At 37.8% G+C, this 22,726-nt stretch overlaps 2 protein-coding genes and 1 pseudogene across 2 annotated transcripts; all 3 read right to left on the bottom strand.

The window, feature by feature from the left end:
• Positions 1-675: 675 nt before the first annotated feature.
• Positions 676-12,275, bottom strand: LOC146483005 (tRNA-dihydrouridine(47) synthase [NAD(P)(+)]-like). Its single transcript, XM_085106269.1, has 15 exons — positions 12,106-12,275; positions 11,323-12,004; positions 9,397-9,438; positions 9,116-9,205; positions 8,822-8,884; positions 7,362-7,478; positions 6,228-6,293; positions 5,994-6,110; positions 5,495-5,591; positions 4,832-4,910; positions 4,208-4,255; positions 3,761-3,848; positions 3,297-3,349; positions 2,531-2,659; positions 676-1,654 (listed from the first exon to the last, which is right to left on the bottom strand). Exons 1-15 carry the CDS (start codon positions 12,267-12,269, stop codon positions 1,570-1,572), a joined length of 1,920 nt encoding a protein of 639 aa, XP_084962395.1. The 5' UTR covers positions 12,270-12,275; the 3' UTR covers positions 676-1,569.
• Positions 12,276-13,239: 964 nt separating this feature from the next.
• Positions 13,240-15,515, bottom strand: LOC146483006 (BTB/POZ domain-containing protein 6-B pseudogene; annotated as a pseudogene).
• Positions 15,516-18,184: 2,669 nt separating this feature from the next.
• Positions 18,185-20,623, bottom strand: LOC146483007 (uncharacterized). The gene is made up of 3 exons (XM_085106211.1): positions 20,536-20,623; positions 19,376-19,509; positions 18,185-18,675 (listed from the first exon to the last, which is right to left on the bottom strand). Exons 1-3 carry the CDS (start codon positions 20,548-20,550, stop codon positions 18,366-18,368), a joined length of 459 nt encoding a protein of 152 aa, XP_084962337.1. The 5' UTR covers positions 20,551-20,623; the 3' UTR covers positions 18,185-18,365.
• Between the last annotated feature and the right edge of the window lie 2,103 nt (positions 20,624-22,726).

Genomic DNA, 22,726 nt, shown 5'->3' on the forward strand with positions numbered 1-22,726 from the left:
CACACAAAAAAAGATCTCCAGAAGATATTTTGAGGCAAAGATAAAAATATCAAAATAACAAAACATTTGTTTTTACTATATTGGCTGGTTGGGCATTCGAATCACTAATTTTCCATGCCCTCTGTCATAATCTTATCTTAATTAAAAGATCGATGAGTGAAAACTATCTTCCTATTGCATAACTTGATATGGCCCCTTTTTTAGTCGAGTCAAATATGGTTGGCTTGGATGCGCAAGCAGTCAAACTTTTCAACAGATATATTACATTTTTCTTCATGTGACCTTTTAAAAATCTTTTGCAAGTCATTAATTACCACAAATGCAATTACTTGGGTAACCAAAATATTACACTTCGGTTTCTGAATTCCCATTTTAATATCTGTAAAAATTCGTAAAGGTCACTTAATTTGCTCAAGAGCACAACATGAATCCTCGTTTGTAGACAATGTAGGCAATGATGGTGGACCATTGTCAGAGCAGCAAGGCACTGGGATTGATATTGGCTTTTAAATCAAGTAAGTTTTGTTGAATATCTTTTGAAAGGCATTTAATTTTTTTGCATTTCTCAGGCGGGCGCGGAGTCACGCGCCACGGGAAGGGTGCAAAACACCAACCACATACCCCCACAGGGGGGGGGGGGGGTCCCATAAAAAAAAGACGGACGTTATCCTCAAATTTAATGAATGAAAAACTTTATTTCGATGCGGTCAACTTCTCAGGACTTTTAAAAGAGGCATTATAATTAGAAATATTACTATTACTGTGCATTAAAATTGATTTACAATAACTACTACTAAACCTGCAAGCCTATTTTACATTTTGTGCCATGTAAATCACCGGAAGAATTGTCCGTAGCCAAAAAAGAAGAAAAAAATTATGACCCCAGTTTGAGCAACTGAAACTATATTTAATAAAATTTGTATGGGGAAGAGGAATAGTGAGCTTGTAACTGCTTAGGATGTGACATCTAAAATGACCAGCATTAGAGAACTTTTAGAGTTGTTGCAGTAACTTTAAGGACATCCAGTCAAAAATCTGACAAGCACAATTTCTCAGCCAATTGGGTTTTATTTTTGTCTTATAAAATTTTTCATTCAAAAACTTTCTTGGAAGTGGTATGAATATTACGTTTTCAAGTTTCCAGGAACTGGGATATCATTGTATCAAGACAAAGTGAGGTTCTCTTTGAGCAAAGTCAGCAAAAACATAGTTTTTGTGATAAAAATAAACGTCTCTCTGAGGCCATTTTCAAGTACAAGTAAAAAATGAAAAACTTTATTTTTACTCGCACTTGAAAATGGCCTTGGAGAGGTCGAAACGTCATGACTTTTTAGTGTTTATTTTTATCACAAAATCTATTTCTAAGAAATTACTCATCAAGAAAACATATTTGTATTTAAAGAAAGAGAAAAATGTACTGTTGTTACTTGTATGTTCAGAACTGGCATCACAATGATTACAGTACAGCATACATGTAAATGTTCCAGTGGCAAGAAGGTTCTGAGAGGAACACAATATTCATCCACAGACAAGGGCCATCTTAATAAGGCCCAATTGCATGACTTCAAGTTATCCCTCTGTTTCAGTGTACGAGTTTGCCTTGTGTTTGGGAAGGAAGCAAAAACTTGTGGGAACAGGACCTAGAAGCATCTCACTGCAAGATAAAATGCACAGTATGAATCCACGAACACATTATTTTGTCTTTTTTCAACGAGCCTTCATTTAAGAAACTACACAGCCTGACTTCTCGCTACACATCCAATATATGAGAACCATTTTAAGTCTGTCTTGGAAAAATGGGGTTTCTATACACAGGTTTGTACTGTTTAGAGATGTATATAGCCCTTTAACCCCTAACATCAATGAACAAATTCTCCTATCTAGTCCCAAACTTTTCTTATAAGAGTACTGTGGAGAAGTTATTAAATATCAATTAAATTCACCTTGGGTGATCATATCCTTAATTCTCATGACCTCAGGGGTAGAAAAAGCATTGATATGACAAACAGAAGTTTGACACTGATCACTGTTAGGGCTTAAAGGGATAGGGTTACCTTTCCAGGTACCGTAATTATTCAATTAACTGCCCTGGGTGCTTATTTAATTTTGGGCCCATGAGGGTGGGCGCTTATTATTTCCCCAACATTTTCAGCAAGCAAGGACAATGTTCAGAGAATAACAAAACAAGGGATAACAAGTTTATTTTCTCTTCAACAAGACAAAACAAAGTGCAAAAGCTAACATACACAAGCCATAAACAATCTAAAAGTTCATTGGCTACCATATCTAAAACCAAGTTCGGAAGACAACTGACATTCCTTTTACTTCATGCTGGGTTAGTACAGAAATGTTTTTTGGTGGGGGGCACTTATTAACTTTTGGGCTTTCAGGGTGGGCGCTTATTCCAGGTGGGTGCATGCTTATTTAAAGGTGGCGGTTAATTGAATAAATACAGCATTACTTACTGCCAATAAAAAGTCAAAACACCCCATGCATTCAATAAATAGTTACACTGTACATGTATTTATACCTTATTTTGACCCAGTCAGCACAATCGCCGCTTGACAATAAAGTTTCCAAGTCATTCCGTCCATAATATGGAGGAGGCCTTTCATTGATTCGCTGTGGGAGTCTTTCTAGAAGTCCCACGGGAATGTACCTACAAGTGGAAAGCAGTTTCTCAATCATATTTGCATTCAACATAGGAAGAACGCACTCCTAATATGGATTGGAGTCGGAGATTGTATGGGACAACGTTGATTCACTGAATGGATGGATATTGGGACACGCATCTGGGATCCCCCTTAGATTTTATTGCAGGGCCGGATGACATCACCAAGAAGAGAGAGCCTGGGATCAAGATCATCAAATGCACTCCCTAATCTTTGATTATTACTACTGTTATTAGTGATTTCATCAAGTGTGATTGGAAATTGGAGATTTTTTTGAGAAAAAATCCATACCCACCCCAAGGACAGTCATAGGAAAGTCTTACGGGGAGGGGGCTCTTTTAAAAAAGCCAAAATTTTGGAAGCAAAGTATGAAGCTAAACTGGAATTTTCTGAGGGGAGGGGATGGGGGGGGGGTTCAAACCAAAAAAACCCTCTGTGGGGGGGGGTATGGATATTTTCTGGAACTGCACAATATGCAATATTCTGTTTTTAATGGAGGGATTCTAACCTTGCACACATTGGTGGGAGACAAGTGGCTTTGTCAAAGTCCTCGAACTGGCTCTACAAAATTACCATACATATAATTTTTCTGGTGAAAGTTAAAACATTTGCAACACTGCTTACCGACACTGAAAGGATAACCACTCTAGCAGAAACTTCCTTGTATTCTCAACTCCCTAAAATAAGAAAGGGTAATCCCTCAGCGGACATATCAGCACTGCTGTTGCAGGTCATATCATTGACAGTCAAACACATCTTTTTCAATGCACTTTTGACAACTTTTTGTCATCTTTCTGAGAACTATCCAATGGCTTCCATTTCATCAGGCCAATCAGAGTACAACGATGATTCAGCTAAGAACATTACCAAAGACATCTCATCATAGGGTATTTTCAGCTGGTGCCCCAAGACTTTGAGAAAGCTTGCTGCTTATCATTCAACTTATAGGGTGTACAATGTACATCTGATTACCAAATTCTGTAATGTAATATTTAGTTTTGCATGGACTGTTCCAGAAAAGAAAGCATTCCAAGCAAAACTAAAATAATGACAAAATTCAATACTAGTTACACCCTTTTTGCACTTACCATTGCATCAGATCCCCAGTGTTCCAAACCAAAATTAACAAAGTCTCTTAACATGTCAAGGCGCTCACTGGACGAGATGTCCCAGTGCCTGAAACACGATGAAACAAACAGTTAGTCATGCATACTCTGACAAGATTTATAAAATAAACTCATCACATACATCTAAATGAATTTAACCCTTTAAGCTCTAACAGTGATCAGCATCAAATTTCTCCTTGTAATATCAATGGTTATTGAACCCCTGAGGTCATGAGAATTAAGGATATGATTGCCCAAGGTAAATTTTCTTGATATTTCAATAACTTCTCTCCTGTACTTTTATAAGAAAAGTATGGGGACAAGATAGGAGAATTTGTTCTTTGGTATTGGGGGTTAACGGCTAACTCTTTAAACTTTATGAGACCTGTGCAAAAAATATGCAATTTTCATTTTCATCAAGACACTTGCCTCCTTTCCTTGATCTCTGTAAATATCCAAGGTTTAATCAAAGCCCCTCTATCAAAAAAGAAAACATCTTCAAGTTAAGAAATGTGACAAATTACCAAAAAAAAATAAAGAATGGACTGTGGTTTTAACCAATTCTTGAGCATTCCCGTCAGTCGTTAGGTACATCAAGACTTCAAAAGCCACGATTTGCTACTGCATCTAATTTCTTGTAGTTTACATCGCATTCACAAGTACGATTCCCTTCACAGGTTTCACGAGAAATTCTCTCCCAAGATTTGGGTTAGGGATAGGTCATTACTCAAACCCTGAAACATGCTGGAGATCTTAGTCTTAAATGCTTGATCATGACAATGAGCCTTAAGTTGTGAATTTTACTAGCACACCGTTCTTACAAATCAATCACATTTATCAAGTACTTAAAATCATGCTAGATTACAAAAATAATGCATATTACATCTGAACCTACTGAAACTCTTAGAGACTGTAATTATTCAACAAAATAATGGAAATGAGGTGGTTTTTTTTTTGGTTGTTTGTTTAGTAAAAGTTTCAATGCATAACTGGAAAAAACTGAAAGAAATATAAGTTGCAGGACGGTATAAAGACACAGAAGATTTTGAATACCTTGCCACCATCAAACCAGACACTCCTGTTTGCTCTCTTCGTAACAATGCATCTTCATAGGAGAGAATGTCACCATTGCCTGCGGCAAATACAAAAAAGTCAACATTACTATTAATCAAGCATTTAGTGTTCACTTTACGGTTATTATTCACAGATTTTAAACTAAATAAAAGACTGAATGGAAAAGAGTGTGAGCCAATGTTATAAGTTTTTTTGGCATACAAAGTTAGCTGTTGCTCACTAAAAAGAATGGTGGTTTTAGCCCGGAGGGTTGAACTATCAGATAATTAATATTAGCTCATAACTTTTGCCATAAAATGAAGCAACTAAAAGTGAATTACAAATTATCTGTTTTGTTAAGACATCAACAAGCAAAAACAAACGATAAAAACCGACATTTTGGTGTCATCATGATGCCATTGGCAAGGTAACTTGTGGACAAAAATTATGTAGATTTTGATAAGTATTTAAAGTAGTGTTGGCGCTTTAATTAACATAAGAGAAAGCACAAAAATAAAAACCCTATGTAAACACTTTGGGACAAAAGGAGTCTGATTGCACGTTCACTTCAGAATGGGTCTTTCTTGTCAAATAAACAACAACTCGTGCTCTAAACAGTCAAACTTGTTTCTGCAATCATAATATCATAATCAAAGCACTTACCAAATAATGGCATTGGGGCCGCAGCTTTAGCACACTCATTAATGTACTCCCAGTCAGCTAGCCTTGTGTATCTCTGTTCCCTTGATCGACCATGGAGCTAAGAGACAAGCAAGATTAGTTTGGAACTTTGCACAGTTTATAAGAAAAGCAACAGGACAGCTTTTTGATATTCAATTTGATATTTAGGGAAGTAGTCAAAACTACTATACTTGAACAGGACCAACCAAACCACAAAAGAGATGGTGGTCTCTGCCTGCTCCCTGCGAGACTGAGTACTACTGGGTAGCGTAATAAAAGGTAGCAAAACAGCATCATGGTATCTTTGTGACTCAAACTATTCAATTAGTTCATCCGCGATGGAAGGATACATTTCCACCTGCACTTAGTGCTAAACATACACCAACCCATCCTGCTTAAAATAATGCCCATAGGTGTCTTGTTTTTGTTTTTAAGGAAAAGCAAATGTAAGGTTATGTACAACATAAATGAAGCAACTTACAGTGACAAGGGACACATCCCACAACCTGAGATTGCTGATGAGCTTGTGAGCATTCCATGATATTTTCTTGTCGCTGATGCCAGTTCTCATCTTTACTGTTAGCGGAATATCTAGGACCTTCATGATAAAAATTGAAATCTATCATTAACTCCAAAGAGCAATCAAGGTATGAGGAAATTTCTCTTTAGCAAACATTAACCAGAGGAAATTTCTGCAAATTCTGTTGGTACTTACATACTTCATACCCCTGACAATCTGTTCAAACTTTGTCAATCGACCCATCAAAGCACTACCAGCACCCTGAAAAATAGCAAATTGAAATTTCAGGGCAAACCTGGTTAAATTAGAACCTGATTCTGAGTGGTTTTATTTGAAAGACAGCAACCGCAAAGCTCAAGCGATAGTGTATATTATGCAAACTCAAACCTTTAACAAACTCCTATACAAGTGAGTATCACCCGAATGCAAGCTTGCAATGAAAGAACAATCTTCACATGCATAAGTACCTAGATGTATATACTTTTGTTACTTTTTAAACAGGAAATTCATGGGGCCTGGCATGGCCATTCTCACTTTCAGTTGTCAATCAACCATCGAAATGTAAAAAACTGACAAACAACATGCAATTTTTTTTCTTCCACCGTTAGTGATAAAATTGGCTTAGTTTTTGGAATAAACTCTGTTAACCGAATTAGAAACCGAGGTCTGACTTATATTACTGTCAGTGGTATGTGTTGAAATTTTGAGCGATATTTTTTTCAGAGGACACTTGAGTCACCAACTTGCTACGACTGAATGGCATCTAAATTTGCATTTCACACCCACAAAAGTGCGAAAGGAAGGAGGGGCTTGCCCTTTTATAGTGGAACTTCTTGTTTAATGTAATGTGTTATTAATAATAATGATTATTGGTACCTGCATATTTTTTCATTTTAAATTAGTTCTTGTGAATCAATTTTCCAAAAAATTCTCAAATCAAATTCTACTTGGGAAAGTCAAAAATAATATAATTTATTACAGTCAATCTACATCATGCGTGAACTGTATTTTTGAAATTTAACCAGAGGTTTGAAATTTACATCAGTTTTGAACATCACCAGCAAGATTTCAGAGTTCCCTGGCTAGCTTAGTGATGGTTTAAAGCTGAGAATTTTTGTTCACGTTACAGCATTATATATTTAAAAAAACAACAATTATTATTGTTTCCCAATTATTTTGAATTTTTATTCAGTTAAATCCTTTTTCAGAAAGATTTCCAGAGAAATCATCAAGATTTCAGTCAAATGCTGGACATCATTCAGAGGTCATGTGTGACGTAGACTGACTGTAAACCGAATGAATGTCACAAGGATACTTGCGAACTTGTACCTGTTTGAAGACTAAATCAATGGGGCAGCCAATGTTGATGTCCACAAAGTCAATAGGAACTTCATTCTGCAGCAGCTCAGCGCATCTTGTCATAGAATCAGGAAAAGAACCACACAACTAGATAGGATATATCAAGAAAGAAACACTCTAAGAAGACTTGGGCATTGTATACAATAACTATGTAATATGCATTGGGTAATTTTTCTTGCAACTTGTCTCACAATATTATCTTATTGTGACACAAGTTGCATAGATCATTGCCTAGTGTAACATGCTATAAAATGAACATGTCTTGTAATTTTTTTGTTGCAACAACCGATGTGAGAAGTAGAAGTACGTGTAGGTTCTACTCCATGCAACAGTAACTGCAATTGCAAAAATGTTGCGAGACATCTTCATTCCAGGGCATGTTAGACTACCCTTTTAACCCTTTAAGCCCTAACAGTGATCAGCATCAAATTTCTCCTTGTAATATTAATGCTTATTCAACCCCTGAGGTCATGAGAATTAAGGATACATGATTGTATGATCACCCAAGGTGAATTTTCTTGTACAGTTGAACCTCTCCATAACGGCCACCTTGGGGACAGAAGAAAGTGGCCGTTGTGGAGAGGTGGCCATTATGGGGAGGTAGGGGTGTAATATGACACCTTTTTCTTTCGGGAATGACAACATGTTTATTGTGCCAAGTTCATGCTTACTGTAACCTATAATGGCAATCAAATCTTAAATAATATATATTGATAAAATACACAATAAAACGTAAATAATGTTTTGAATAAAAAGGTTAACAAGACGAAACGAGCAAGGTTCGCAGCATTCGCTATATTATTGTAGACAATTTATATTTACTGCAGCATATAAATGGAACACTATCAAAATTCGTATACCATTAAAAAGAATACAGAAACGTAATGTTCCAAAGACAAATGCCGATTACTGCATCAGTTTATAAAAAAGGTTTTACAAAAAAGTACTGAACTGGCCGTTGTCGAGAGGTTATTTTGGCAGTTGGGGACGCCCTTTAGTGGCCGTTGCCGTTGTAGAGAGGTTTAAACAAGAGCTAATGTATGGACTGTCCGCCGGGACAAAAAAAAGTGGCCGTTGTAGAGAGGTGGCCGTTGTGGAGAGGTGGCCGTTAGTGGAGGTTCGACTGTATTTTAATACCTTCTCCACAGTACTTTTATAAGAAAAGTATGGAGACAAGATAGGAGAATTTGTTTTTTGATATTAGGGGTTAAAGGGTCAAGTCCCAATGGTGATCAGCATCTTATTTCTCCTCACAATAACTGCGTGATTAAACATTCAGGTCATGCGAATAAAGGAAATGATCACCAGAGATAACACCCAATTGATTGATTAAAAGATTCTCTCAACTAGTTCCATAATAAGTATGTATAGAAAATACAGGGTGTAGTAGGGAGAATATACGAGTTGATATTAGGAGTTAAAGGATTTACCTGGGCACCAAAAATATCCTCTGAGCTATGTCGCTTGAGCAGAGCCCATTCTGACATGCTGCCCTAAAAAGCAAGACAACAGACATTTGAATGCACCAAATAAATGTGTCTTAGGCCCAGTTCAGATGCGTACTTATGAGCCAAATCCAATTTGAACATAGACTGAGCCAAATTAATTAATTCAGATGTTAACAATTAAACAAAACTTTCATTTATAATATTATACTTAGGAAATTGTAAATAATAAAATTAATACAAATATTTCAGCAAACAACCCTTTTTTAAGTGACACACCTGTAGCAACTTTGTACACATGGCCATTTCACTGCATGTCACATCTGCACCAAACTGTTTGCAAATCCTCCTGAATGGCAAATTTCCAACCTAGTTTTCACGAATGAAAAGAAATCGGTGCCACTTTAAAATTACCAACAAAATTAAAAAACAGTCTAAAACAGATCAAATTGTTTGTAAATTAAAATTATTATAACAATTCATAAAGGCTATCCTTTTAGGCTAATCATCATTATTAATTTCTTTTTTATCCATCTTTTTTAACAAGTAAATGAACTTACAGTTGTAAGTGGCGCTAAATACAGCTTGTCTGCAAAATTAATCTGGAAGAAAAAATAAAAATCAAATCAGCAGTTTAATAATATGTTCCATGATTAATGTCACACACATACATGTACTTTGGCCACCGTTAAAAACTTCCAAATAAGAAGTTTATTTCTTAGAATCTCAGAGATCTTGAACAAGTTTAGTCTGTATGCTGTTCTAATCATGAAAATAATAAACCCTTTCATGTGAATTGACTATCATGTTGAAAGGGACAACAATGGCGCCACTACAGTATTTGTGCAAGAATCAGATGACAATATTGCAGAGTGTAATTCCTGTACAAATTGATTTAAGAGAAATTCAAACTCACAGGAGTTCAGGTACTTCCAGTAGTATTAACATTTTAATATTACGAAAGGTGTTGGTCATCGTGGTTTAAGATGATAGATGAGTTAATCGTTTGTCTCACGATTGAGTCACAAAGATGTGGATCGCGACGTTTCGACCACTATACTGCTGGTCTTCATCAGGCGATGGTGTCGACTGATTGCGTGACAGTATAAGTAGCACCTTGGTTTGTGTTGATTGGTGTGTTTCGATTCTCTCTTAGCCCGTTGTTGATTGAAGGATTTCGGTCCTCATCGTTCAGACTGGAAATTGTTCCCTCGACCATCCGCCTTGGTACTGATCGGCTGCTGTGTTGTTTGATCGTGGGCATCCACGCTTCCGGAATTTTAATTCCATTATCCCTATTGATGTTGTCAGGATGAAGTCTTATGTGAATAGCCTCTTTAACCCTACGGGTGTACCAGTGTGGGTCTCGGTCAATAAACTTAACCTCATCCCAGAGGGGATAGTGACCCGTCGCATTGCTGTGTTCTGAAACGGCGGGGGATTGGGTTCGAGCATGCCCTATGTCTCTATCGTGTTTCTTAATCCTTTCAAGCATAGATCTTCCCGTCTCTCCAATATAGACCTTGCCACACTCACATTTTCATTGCCAAAGAAATTTGAGAAACGCACCGTAAGTTTGATGGGAAGTGGTGCCCACTCACATTTTTGTTTCCACACATTCTGACAAATAATTATGTGGAAAAGTCAAAAGCTGATTATACATGACTATTATTGTGTCTAGACAACTCAGATTTCATCTGGAAAATCTTCTGACTTCAGTTATAGGTTGTAGGTATGTGCCATTGAGAAACAGTTGGCACACTCCCCCTCCTCCAAAGATTTCAAGATGTGTGCTGCCTCTCCCCCCTCCCCTCCCTTTACGACCTATCCTCATTATCATTAAGTTTGACAATGCTTAGTAAAAGATGCCTCTATTACACTAAACTTTCAGTCTTTTCCAGAAGGGCTTGAGCTTTCTCTGTCAGCATTTAACGTATCTCAAAATGTACAAGCAACTGGCAATTTTGCTGGCTACAGAGGATGATTTGCCACTTAGTTCATGCTCTTTTTCCCCAAGACCCCTTTTCACTTGGCCCTTTCTGCCTACTACTCTTGTTACTGTATATTGCCTTCTACTACAAAAACATTTTGAGAGTGCTGTACCCTTAGGGAAGTGGTCAAAGCTAGCAATTTTATTGACTGTCAATACTCGAACAGGACCCACCAAACCACAAAATAGATAGTGGTCTCTGCCTGCACCATCCATCATCAACCTAAAAAGATGGTGTCTTTATTGCATAGCTACCCCTCTATCCAGCAATAAAAAGTGATAATGACATTCAAACCCCACTTTTCTTGTTTATCTAGCACTGCTGACTCTTGCTAACTCAACAGTTCTGTGTCAACTCAAATTTAAAAGCCAATAAAGTTTTGTTGGCAATGTTTATGAGATAGGTGGTGTCTTCGATAACCCCCCTACCCTAGACAAGGTGGGTCCTCTTTGAACAAACTTGTTATGGACAGTTCCCTTACTGTATAATTTTCACCTCTTTCTTTTCCTGGGGTCTAAGTTTTATAACGTCCTCATCAGTGACAGCACCTGCAGCCTTTGAAGATGGCCTGACCAGGTTTCCAAGTTCACTGTTTAGTGTCCCCTCAGCTTTTACTTTTGCAAGGTGGTTCAAGTATGCCTCTGCATTGGGGAACTTATAGGTCTTTTTGCGCAACAAAATCATCAGGTCTTTACTCAAAACATTCTTTGTCCTCGACGCTGCAGTCTCTTCGTGCAACTTTTCATTCACAATATTTTTAAAATCCTCAGAAATGTGCTTCTTTCCGTATCGACAAGTCACACCATATATGCAGTTTCCAAATTTCTCGAAGTTAACACAGTCCTCTCCAACATCAGCAGGTTTATATTTTGCCATATACTCTGTAACATCATGCAAATACCTGCATTTATCGCCATAAGAACAGTCTTCACCCCTAGATATACTGTTGCATAACTGATGGCTGAAATCTAGCTTTGCTGCTCTGGGTCGGTTCTTGTTCATTCCACGTTTTTTCTTCTTTTTTGAAGGTGGTTCTCCTGAGTCTTGATCGCCATCTTGATCCTTTTGATTAGGAACAACTTTCTTCTGCTTTTCTTCAATGTCTTCAAGCTTTTTATCATCTAAATTTTCTGCAGTTGTTGATTTTGATACACGTTTTAAAGATTTCTTCAAATACCTGTTCAGTAAAGAAAAAGGCGATGATTTTCTTCGTTAGTATTAAAAACTTTTATGAAAAATAAAATCTCACACACGTGCTGAGATGCTGAAAACACTTACTGTGCTTTAATTGGAGCAACTCCGGGTGGAAGTTTTACGTTTGCTCCCCTAGATGCTGGTTCCGGTTCTAAATTTGCTTGTTCGACGGAGACAGTAACAGAACAAGCACTGCTATTCGACTTTTCTGCAACCAAATTTATGAAACCTTCACTCTCGTCCGCCATATTGGAGCCAACTCATTCCCAGTAGCGCTCCAACTTAAATATAGAACTCAGTCCTTCGCAGGCGCCCCAATGGACTGGATGCGAACGTCATATATTTCTGAGCCTCTGATTGGTTGAATGAGCCCCCACCTTGCCAGTGCACCTGCTTCTTTTCCCGCCAAATTCAAAACGAAAACGTAGCGAATTTTTCGGATTCGGATTTTCGGATTTGTTCATCAAATTTGCTTCCTTTTTCTGGCTTTCAGTGACACTGCTGACATGGCCAAAATAAGAGTCTCTTAAAACTTGTATTTGCTCACCACTAACACATAAAATTATGAGACTGATGATTTAATCCAACAGTGAGTTTCTTCTAAAGATGACTTTCAGCCTGGTATTTTTCTGAATTAAAATCTTGCTTAAAATCATTAATTCATTGTCACCTTTTTGTTGTTGTTGTTGTTGTTGTTGTTGTTTTTTTTTTGCTTTCTAAGTTATTGTTATTTCTTTTATAGAAATGGCAATTTGTGCAAGTTCAATCATTTACCGTCAAGCCTAGAAAAAAAAAAAAAAAGCATACCTTGTAACCTAGACACTAAGCAATTGTATTAATATTCGAAAACTGTTGATAGTATTGGTCAATGATATAATTAGAAAATGCTGTGAATATTTACTTTGCATTAAAAGTTAAATATTTTATTTAAAAAAAATAATTCATTGTAAGGGGATTTTCTCTCTGTCTTCAGTATTAACCGCACTAACACAATAAAATCAACAATTATTATCCATGTAATGTGTGTTTTTGGCATGCCACAACAAAACCAAATAATATAAACTTAAGTTTTGTTATGGCAGAAAAGACATCATCGGATAACCATCTTAAGTTTCATGTCTTGTAGCCTCTTGCACAGACATTCTTTGGCACGTCATGTCATGCACTGACAAGCCAAAGACTGTCTGGGTAGGAGATAGCAAATCATGAAGCAAAAGGTTGAAATAACTTGACATATAATTTCTTTATTTACACCTTTATTGATTTTACAGGCCATTAATCCAATTACAAGCACGAAAAGCTTGAAAATGTTACAGCACATAAGCAGTATTATACATTGTTAAAAATTCATTAAAAATTTGGTACCCTCGCACAATATAATTTATTGAAAGTAATATCATCATGTAGAAATATCTTTTTATGTTTAAATTCCCTTAATTCAACTGATTTATATTTCAAAGACTTTTAATTTTTAATTGAAATAAAAAACACATCCGGCTGCAAAAATATGTGCACCCTGTCTTTGAAAGTATCACAAATTACCCCCAAAAATTTCCAAATATTTATATTTTACATTTTAAATGATACAATATATCTACAATTTACAGTAAAAAGTGGCTCGAATCTGCAAACTGATAGACCCCTATCACTTGGCAGCCATGTTGAGTCTCAGAAGAATAAAAAGCTTTGTGTTTGCACAGCAGGCCTCGCACTGAATTCGCATCTGGCAGAGGCTTGCCACGCAAAAACAAAGCTTTTTATTCCCCCGAGACTCAACATGGCCGCCAAGTGATAAGGGTTTATTCAATGATTTCCTAAAGAAACATGATTCAATAATAATTGAAATGAGTTTAAATTAATCACAAATAACAATGGAATGTAAATAAACCATTCTTTGTAGGAATATCATTACTGAATCTTTAAAAAAAAAAATTTAATTCATTGTTACTGCATTTTGTTTTTTAAAAACAAAATTGTGTGTATATAATGTTGCTAACCACAAATAACTCCAAACGACTCCCTAGGGAGTTTGATATTTCACCAAGACTTCCAATGCATAAATATTGGTAATCAATTACGCATATTTGACGAATTATATTTATGTCGCTATAAATGATTATGGGTGAGTCAATTAATAAAGACTCTGCGACTTCCTTTAATTTACAGATGGAAGATAATTTCAGGTATTTGACCAGAAGTAACCGAAGTTCCGTTTGGGCTCGTGTGATCTATGAACGTAAATTTCACTCCTTCGGCCTCTACGACCGAAAACCCGTCTCTTCCACTTTGCGAAGAAGGTCCCTGCAACGAAAGATTTATGGTGTACAAAACGTTTTTTTCGATCAAAACAGGCTTGTCAAATAATATGTCGTGTAAAGAAGAGCTCGTGTCCGATGAAAAAGACAATTTTCTCTCAGCGAGGACTTTGGTTTGCTTCAAAAGTTCCAAGCTGCCTTTATAGTCGCCCTCCATTTTGCTTGCCCCATAAACAGCTGTGCCTTTTATATACACTGGTTTGTCGACCATGAACTTAATGGCATCGCATTTTCTTGTGTCACAAAACCAGTCGTTTCCACAGCAACTTTTAAATCGCGAGCATCTTAGAGTTTTCTTTGTTAAAGCTTCTCTAGGGGTGCGAGGAATTTTCGAAAATTGAAGCTTGGTCTCGTGACTTGAGAAAAAGTACAAGAAGACATTGGTCGTTTCTTCGTAAGAGAGTAACCCCGACCTTGCAACTTCGTCGGCGAATTCCAGTGGCGACATCAACGGAAACCTTATAAATTTCATCGCTGGAGAAGCCATTGCCCTCTTGTTTTCAGCAGTTGCTTCAATTGTTCTTCTAAAGCACTCACTTTCGGACCATGAATTAACAGCTTTGAACATTTGAATCTCTTTCGCTGATATTGTGTTTCGCTGTGTAAGAAGCGAAAGTGTTTCAACGTCAAGCTCTAAAAATGCCTCTGACTCTAAAACTTGAACAGTGTAAGTGTCTATCATATCCCAACACCTTTCTTGAAGTTCTTCCTTTCCTAAATATCTTGCATGACACAAAACCGTTAAAGCGTTGTCAGGATTTAAACTCGCCTCAACGAAATCGATACACTTTGCTGCGAGAACCGGCAGCATGTACTTTTCCGCCAGGTAAAGCACGCCAAGGGCATTATCCAAAGTAAGAATTGCTTCATCGGCGTAAACAAAGCGTAAAAGTTCCATGAAGCTTTCAACTTCGGAGTCAGTAACGGCTACGTCGCCCTCTGGTTCCGCCATTCGACCGTAAAACATTGCAAAAAACACCGGACTACTAATAGCCAAAACGTATTTATGTCCTGGAATTCTGACTTTATCTTTCCCCACCAGAAAGTGAACGTCGCTGAGTATCTCGTTGTTGAACATTAACTCGTTCCTTTCTCGTACAGTTGTTGCTTGCAGCTGACATTTTTCGAAGCTTGGAAACTCGCTGACCGACGCCATCTTTGTTGTGATTTGATTGTACAACACCGGTAACTCGATTAAAATTTTTTGAATGACCAACATATGATGTAATCCCGCTATGATTTGTGGGTAATAATATTGTCACGCAACATTTCACAACACGCAATCGTGAAAAAGAAATTAAATTATTTAGACACGTTAGTGCAAAACTATGTTCTTTTGAACCCTAATAATTAGCTTCGGGGTGAAAACGAATTTTGCAGTGATCAAGTCTTCATTGTTTCACTAAACAAAACATTCATCTTTTAGGCTTTAAAAGCCGCCCACTCATCAACGCCCTCTTCATTACAAGTACAGTGCAAACAGCTGACAACAAAAAAATGCATTGAGGGTAATTCAGTTAGGTAATGTCACGCAACATTGATCAACACGCCATCGAAGTAAACACACTTGAGACAAGATAAGAAGATTATCAGCAAAAAAATCGCACTTCAAGGGGTGTGTGATCACGTCTTCGATTACTGCAGAAAAAATAAATCCAAAAATCCAATGATTTTGTTCGCATGCTATACTGTCAGAAGTTAAACACACGGGTCACCTGCTAGGATGAACAAAAGTCAATCGTGCCAATAAAATATGTTATTTCTGATTTTTTTAGCAGTTTACTTAGCTTCCTACAGAGTACTCAAGCTACTGCGATCACGACTCATTGACTTGAATTTTTTGTTTTGAATTATTTTCAATTTTACTTTAATAAACTCAAACTATCTACAGTATCTTAACTAAGTAAGAGGTAAAAGAAGCTTTTAGCCCAGTCTTTAAAGTAAAGTTCGCTAAAACGAATTTGTGTACAGTTCAATTCCCTGTCGTGCCTTTTGTAAGATGGTAGCTAAAAATAGAGCCAAGAGAAAGAAAGGAATGCCGGCGTTTGGCAAGAAGGCGTTTATGGTAGGTAACGGGTCACTGATGGGGTTTCTGTAAAATAGGGACAGCAGACTGAATATCCTAACGGCGGAGGTGGCAAAAAATAAACAAAATGGCTAGAATACCTGGAATAGACCCTTCCCCAAAATGGCGGCGAGAGATTCGAATAAGTTAAAATTTAACTGAACGAAAAACTGACACTAGCAATGGAAAGGGCACCCTTGCAAAGTTTCAGCATGTTAGGTGTTGTATCAGCTGAGAAAATATAAGATGAAATTTGACAAATTTACAGACGTTTGTATGACTGGGGCTATACGTTGTACTCCCAGTCATAAACACGTCTGTAAATTTTTCATCTTCAACTTACATTTTCTCAGCTGATATTGCACCTGATATGCTGAAACTTTGCAGGGTTACTAAAGTAAAAGCGCTCTTTCTAGTGCTGGTACACGTTTTTAATTTTAACTTATTTGGATTTCCGGCCGCCATTTTGGAGAAGGGTCTATTTGTTGATAACAAATCCGACACTACTCATCAGTTTGTCGCTGTGATCTTGGATATTTTAAAAGCCTGCGTAACAGGCGTAATAATCGGGGAGGGAGGAGGGGGAATCGAGAAAAATTGAGAGAAAAAAGGGCTTGCTTCCCCCCCCCCCCCCCCTTCTCTCCCCCCATCCCAACTTACGCCTTCTACGCAGGCTAGGTTTCGGAAGCATGAAGCAGCTAGAACTATTGCTACTCCCCAATGGATGGGATGCTAGTCTATCGCATGGTTACCCCCAGCAGCATGTCGCCCGCCCATTTATACACCCGGGGACGACCAAATTAAAGCTTCTTGTCTAAGGAAACAACGCAGCAATGAAGAAACCAACCGAGCCTCGAACCACCAATCTTCCAAAAGTCCTATGCGCTAACCTGAGTATCAGGCCTTTCCAAGGGGAGGGGACTTTCCCCCACCCCCACCCCACAAAGCCATTTGTGGGGAGGAGAGTAATAGGACTCCATTGAAAATGAATCCGTGAAAAGATTTTAAATAACCCTACAGGATAAAATAGTTTTTTGCGGACGAGTTCTTTCATTCCAATCATTTTCTCCAAATGGCCCCTGTCTCCTATTCCATCACGCCACGTGATCAATTTAATTAAGCCAATCAGACGTACAGAAAATTAAGTGGTGAACTATAATGAACATTAGTATAAATCTACTAGCGTTTTATTACTAATGCTGTTCTCTTATTGGCTACGCTTCTCACTATCTATTCTGTCAGTAGATAGTGTGTAGAGTGAGTAGCCTAACAGTGTGCGGTGGCGTGACTTATTTATATCATTATTCAATAAAAAAGTGAACCTGTCCTATTCTTAAGTTTTGAACGACTAGTAGATTTATACTAGAACAATTAGATTATTCTCTTTCGATTTTTATGCGTGATAGGTGATTCGGGCTTCGCCCTCATCGCCCTCATCAATTATTACGCGATAGAAATCTCGAGCTCATAATCTAATTGTTAAAAAGAGGGTTTCTGTCGCGGGTCTATCTCTAAGCATAACTAGCATGTAAGCCCTAATATCTGTTTGAAAAAACATCAAACTCTCGCGAGCAGCCATCAGCCAATAGGTCCTTGACAGAAACACTCCATTATCTTTAAAAACTAGTGTTTCCACAGTCCTGGATGAACACTTGTACATTACTAAACCAATCAGATCAGGAGATAACTTAGTGACAAACTTGCGTCCTTGCAACTGAGTCTAAGGGCTTTGTTTCCAATTTCTCCGATTCTTGCTGAAACAAGATTTTTCAACAGATACAGCGAGTTTCAGTTCAACTTTTATTTCTTAGTACAGTATTTCACACTAATTAAGCATACAACATCTTCCGCACTAAAACAGATGTAGTTAATACATATTACACATTGTTTTATAGGTACTACATTTTAACTCAAGTAATGTACGTGTCCATGTGTCAAGGTTGTCAGTGCACGCTCTGTGATAGTTACACACAGTAACATCCGACGGGAACGTCAGAAACGACCACCGGCCTTTGCATCATGCACAGGCGTGGGTCACGCGGCCTGCGCACGAACGTCACACGTCCCATTCGGGTCAGACAGTGCATTCTACAGTTCGTCGACGAACCACAGGACGGAGGGCTACTCGGAGTGCCGGCGCATTTTATGGTGTAAATGAACGGTGGGAAGAAAATATCGTTGGAACCGAAGTAGGCTTGAGGGTCCAGTCGCACGTAAATCTCTTGACAAGCGCGAGTGAAGTCTGGCAGGCGCCTTGGCACACGAGAGCCAATGCTGTGTACAGAGAAATAACGAAATGATTGTGTATTAATCAACTCTTTTTCTAACTGAGAGCGAAAAGTAATCACTGTAAAAAGAATTCATTAAAGAGACCCAGACGACACTGAAGCAACCAGAACTCGAAGCAAACACACAGGTAAATAGTCAAGTTTTAGAGCCAGTGTCATAAGGCGTTTACACTTGTCACAATCAGGCCTTTGTTATTACACGTGCATACAAAAAATGAGCCTAAACGTTTTTGTAAATAATCTAGAAAAGAGCGAGACTGATTTCACGGTCAGGGAAGTATATTTTTCCAATATTTCGAAAGGCACGGCCTATCTTCTTCAGGGTATGTTTGAGACAGACACTGTGGCAAGAGACGTTACAGTTTAAAACAGTTACAATTTGTAACTGTTTTAAACTAACCGACCGGCCGGCGACTGACCGACCGACCGACCGACCGACCGACCCACCGACCCACCGACCAACCCTAAATACTGATCCTGCAACAATGACAAAAAAGAAGGGGACAAAGACAAAGAGGAGAGGGACACCAGTTTTATTCTTTGAAATTTGCTTGCGACGAAACTTTGAATTTTTATTTAAAATTGAGGTTTATTAAGCTCTGGTATATTACAGAAGCACAGCTTGATTATTATTCCTACAGTAGCAAAAGCAATGCGTATTTATTCTCGCCAATAAATATCCATACCTCGTGGTGCCATTCAATGATTCCTCAGGTGGAATCACGTACCCTTCAACACTTTGAAAACCGGTAACATCCGAAGGTGCGCCTACTGACATACTGGTCAGCATACACCAGTATAAACAAAGAAGCAAAGAAGACTGCAAAAGAAATTCATTGGTTAAAACCTTCTCGTACCCAGGCCACGAAAAGTGAATGCAGGATAACGCCGTCTACCAATGACTGGGCCTGCGATCTCCCTCTCCAATAACATTCGACTCGAGATTCAAATGTCCTTAGCATTACACCACTGGAACCAACGTTTAATAATAAATGTTTGCATGTGCGTTACAACTGTTCCAAAGCTTTTTCATTCCTTAAAGAAAGATCAACAAGTTTTTCATCTTCCGTTCAATGAACTTATCACAAATGGCATGTTTCTTCAAAGTAAAATACCCCGAGGTCAGAGGCTAGCCCGCGCCAATCCCTTAGCTTGGCGAAGAAAATATTGATTGCCAATGCTCTTACTCTCTTATTTACAAAGTGGGCCACTGTAGAAGGGAGTGGAAAGCTCGTCTCCAGAGTCTCTCTTCTTTCCTTCCCCATTCTCTCAGAGAAAAGACGTGGGGGTAGGGAAGGGCGGGGGGGGGGGGGGGGGTTTGGAGAGAGGAGTGTTGTGAAAAGTGACTTATGCTCCAGTTGCGCGGTCCAAATAGGAGTCATGTTTCAAGTCTGTGCTTGAAGCAAAAAGAAAGTTCTCAACAGTTTCTAGACTGACTTGCCGTTTTTACCAGATTTTCGAGCATAAATTTTTCCTATTAGAAAGTTTTGCAGTTCTAAGTTCTGCTGTCCTCTAGCTAAGTAAGCCCAACATCAATCATAAGGAAGAAGAATTTTGAAACCGCCTTCGACGCATGCGAAAGCAGGAGGAATAAACTAATTCTGTCCCTGCTGGTTCCCATGTCGAATGGTCTGTTTTTCATTTCTAACTTTGCACCACAAAGCGTAAAAATCTGTATACACCTATACCAACTATCGAGCGTAGCTCATAAAGAAAAACAAGTTCATTAAATTTTGAAATTCTGGAAAAAACTATATAATGTACAAAATGCCAAATGATAGAAGTACAAAGTACAGTTTCAAAAACTAACCGTTTCCAGGTGAAACAAAATAGGGGGATACGTTACCTTTAAAGAACGCATTTCGCCGGAATCAATATGAAACTGGTAGCCTACGCAACGGGAATTTTCCAAATAGCCCTGAGCCTTTATAAAACTCTTCATTACCTCGCTATATAAAGAAATCAACTCTCATTTTTATCAATTTATCTCAGGCTCACCTCTCATTTATGTCATTTAATAATCTCTCAGGGCGGAGTTGTTAGCAGTTCCGAGAACGGATGAGTAATTTAATTATAAGTGCGTGGACTGAAGAGCCAGAAAAATTTTCAGCCGTCTTGATTATCAAAACGACAGTTTTAGAATACTTGAACGCCGAACTTGGATTTCTCGAACAAAGTTTTAATTTAGAGCGTTAAAAAATAAAGGAATCGTTATTAATAAAAAAAACACCTTTTGAAGCCAAAAATTAAGTTATTCTACATATCTTAAGACACTGAAGGTGTTTAACTTTCATTAATTCTACAAACCATTTCTTTGTTCAAGGAACACTTAACCAATTTTAACCGTTATCAGCAATAACAGTTTATCTTTCCGCGTGGGCTGTAAGCGTAAAGAGAATTCGAAATGTTGGCAGATTATGATATAGATGCCGCAAATCTCCTTGATAGAAGAGAACTTAATTGTTTAAACACAAATACACCCGTCATAAATGAGAGTTTCGCAAAAGGAGAGATTTCTGTCGCATTGAAAAACGTACTATTTTTTTGGTTTACTGAATTGACTTAAAAGATATTCGATATCAGGATAAGAGGCTGATTCAGTAACAGAACGGGAACGTCAGTTTACAACTGCGCGTGCATCAAGAATACCCATAAGATAGTCGAAATAGAATCGCGTCCAGACTATTCCACGCGCTCTCGCGTCCTCAATTGACGTCCCCGTTCCGTTGCTAAATCTAATATATCAGTGAACTGGACTACAACAAAGGCCAAGTAAGGCAAAGCGACAACAACAGCAACAATTCCTTTAATTAATTCACGATATTTCAGATTCACTCATACTACCTTTAACCAATGTTAACAGGGAATTAAAAAACGTGAATGCGCTTTCTAAAAGCATTCTCCCTTAAAAAAAAAAAATACCTTTTACGCTTTTCATGAATAATCGCAACGCTGATCGCAACCTTCCCTACACTTCAAGTGTATAGGCTGTTGAGAACAGGGGTGGGTAGTTTATATTATTATAACGAATGTTTGGTTTATCGACAGAGTTGATAAATAAAGGTAAATTAACCACCGTAAAGAAATACGAGTGCTAATGTTTTGAGCAAACATTCATTTCTACTCCCCATCGACGCAGCACCACAGTATATTTACAAACTAACTCCCTTATCTTATTATAAGTAAACTTCCCGTTATGGTGAACAACTTGTCAAAATCTTGCATGCGAGATGTGACCTACTTCTGAAGAGCCTTTTGAAAAGTTAATTGGAAATATGCGGTTTGAAGTACGTTGCTCAGTAATCGGCCTAGTACAGTAGCTGAATTCGCGCTAAGAAGCAATTCATGCAAGGAAAATCCATGAATTCTATCGGGGAGGGAGGTTTCTCGATGTTTGTTGCAAAGTTGAATTAAAATAATCTCGAGTTAAAAATGAACTGTAGTGCTCTTAAACCTACCGTCACTTGACTTTCCCTGAGGGAATAGCATAGAAGCTCAATATAGTTTTAGTATTAGAGAGCTTTAGATTGTCTCTAAGATTTTTATATTTTATCGCTAATTTTTTTTTAACTCAGCAGTTTTCTTTTTATAGTTCCTTCAGATCGCATAGGTTACGCTGCGCGCCCTATGTGGTTCTATTTTAGCATCCATACATTTATCAACTACACACAATAATAATAATTCCAGAAAACATCAACCTCCAAGAGTCAAATAATGTAAAATTAGTCGAACAATAGGTCACTTCCGAGTTGCTTTCAACCTCAATATGAAAACGAGGCTAAGTGCAAAGAGTTTCATTCACATGCAAAGAAAACTAATCTTTACACGAAAAGCTTTGCACTTAGCCGCTTCCGTAATGAGTTTTAAAGCGACACGAAAATGGCCTATTCAATTGAGTGTCCAACGGTAATTTTGTGTAGTTTAGTTTTGTTTAACTTTAGTATTTGATTGATAAAACGAAAGCAAACAACAACAACAACAAAACTCGCGCCACTTTCTCAATCAGTAAGAAAGAAATAAGTACAAAGCCATCGTGA

The sequence above is a fragment of the Pavona decussata genome, unplaced genomic scaffold (assembly GCF_977016875.1).
Source record: "Pavona decussata unplaced genomic scaffold, jaPavDecu1.1 SCAFFOLD_40, whole genome shotgun sequence".
Taxonomy (NCBI): Eukaryota; Metazoa; Cnidaria; class Anthozoa; order Scleractinia; family Agariciidae; genus Pavona; species Pavona decussata.

Coding starts and splice junctions, on each gene's coding strand:
- LOC146483005 (XM_085106269.1), bottom strand. CDS start 12,269: ATGGCGGACGAGAGTGAAGGTTTCATAAATTTGGTTGCAGAAAAGTCG. Junction 12,005..12,105: donor GTTGCTCCAATTAAAGCACA/GTAAGTGTTTTC, acceptor TTTACTGAACAG/GTATTTGAAGAAATCTTTAA. Junction 4,256..4,831: donor TCTGGTTTGATGGTGGCAAG/GTATTCAAAATC, acceptor CTTTTTTGATAG/AGGGGCTTTGATTAAACCTT.
- LOC146483007 (XM_085106211.1), bottom strand. Junction 18,676..19,375: donor TCATTGAATGGCACCACGAG/GTATGGATATTT, acceptor CTCTGTACACAG/CATTGGCTCTCGTGTGCCAA.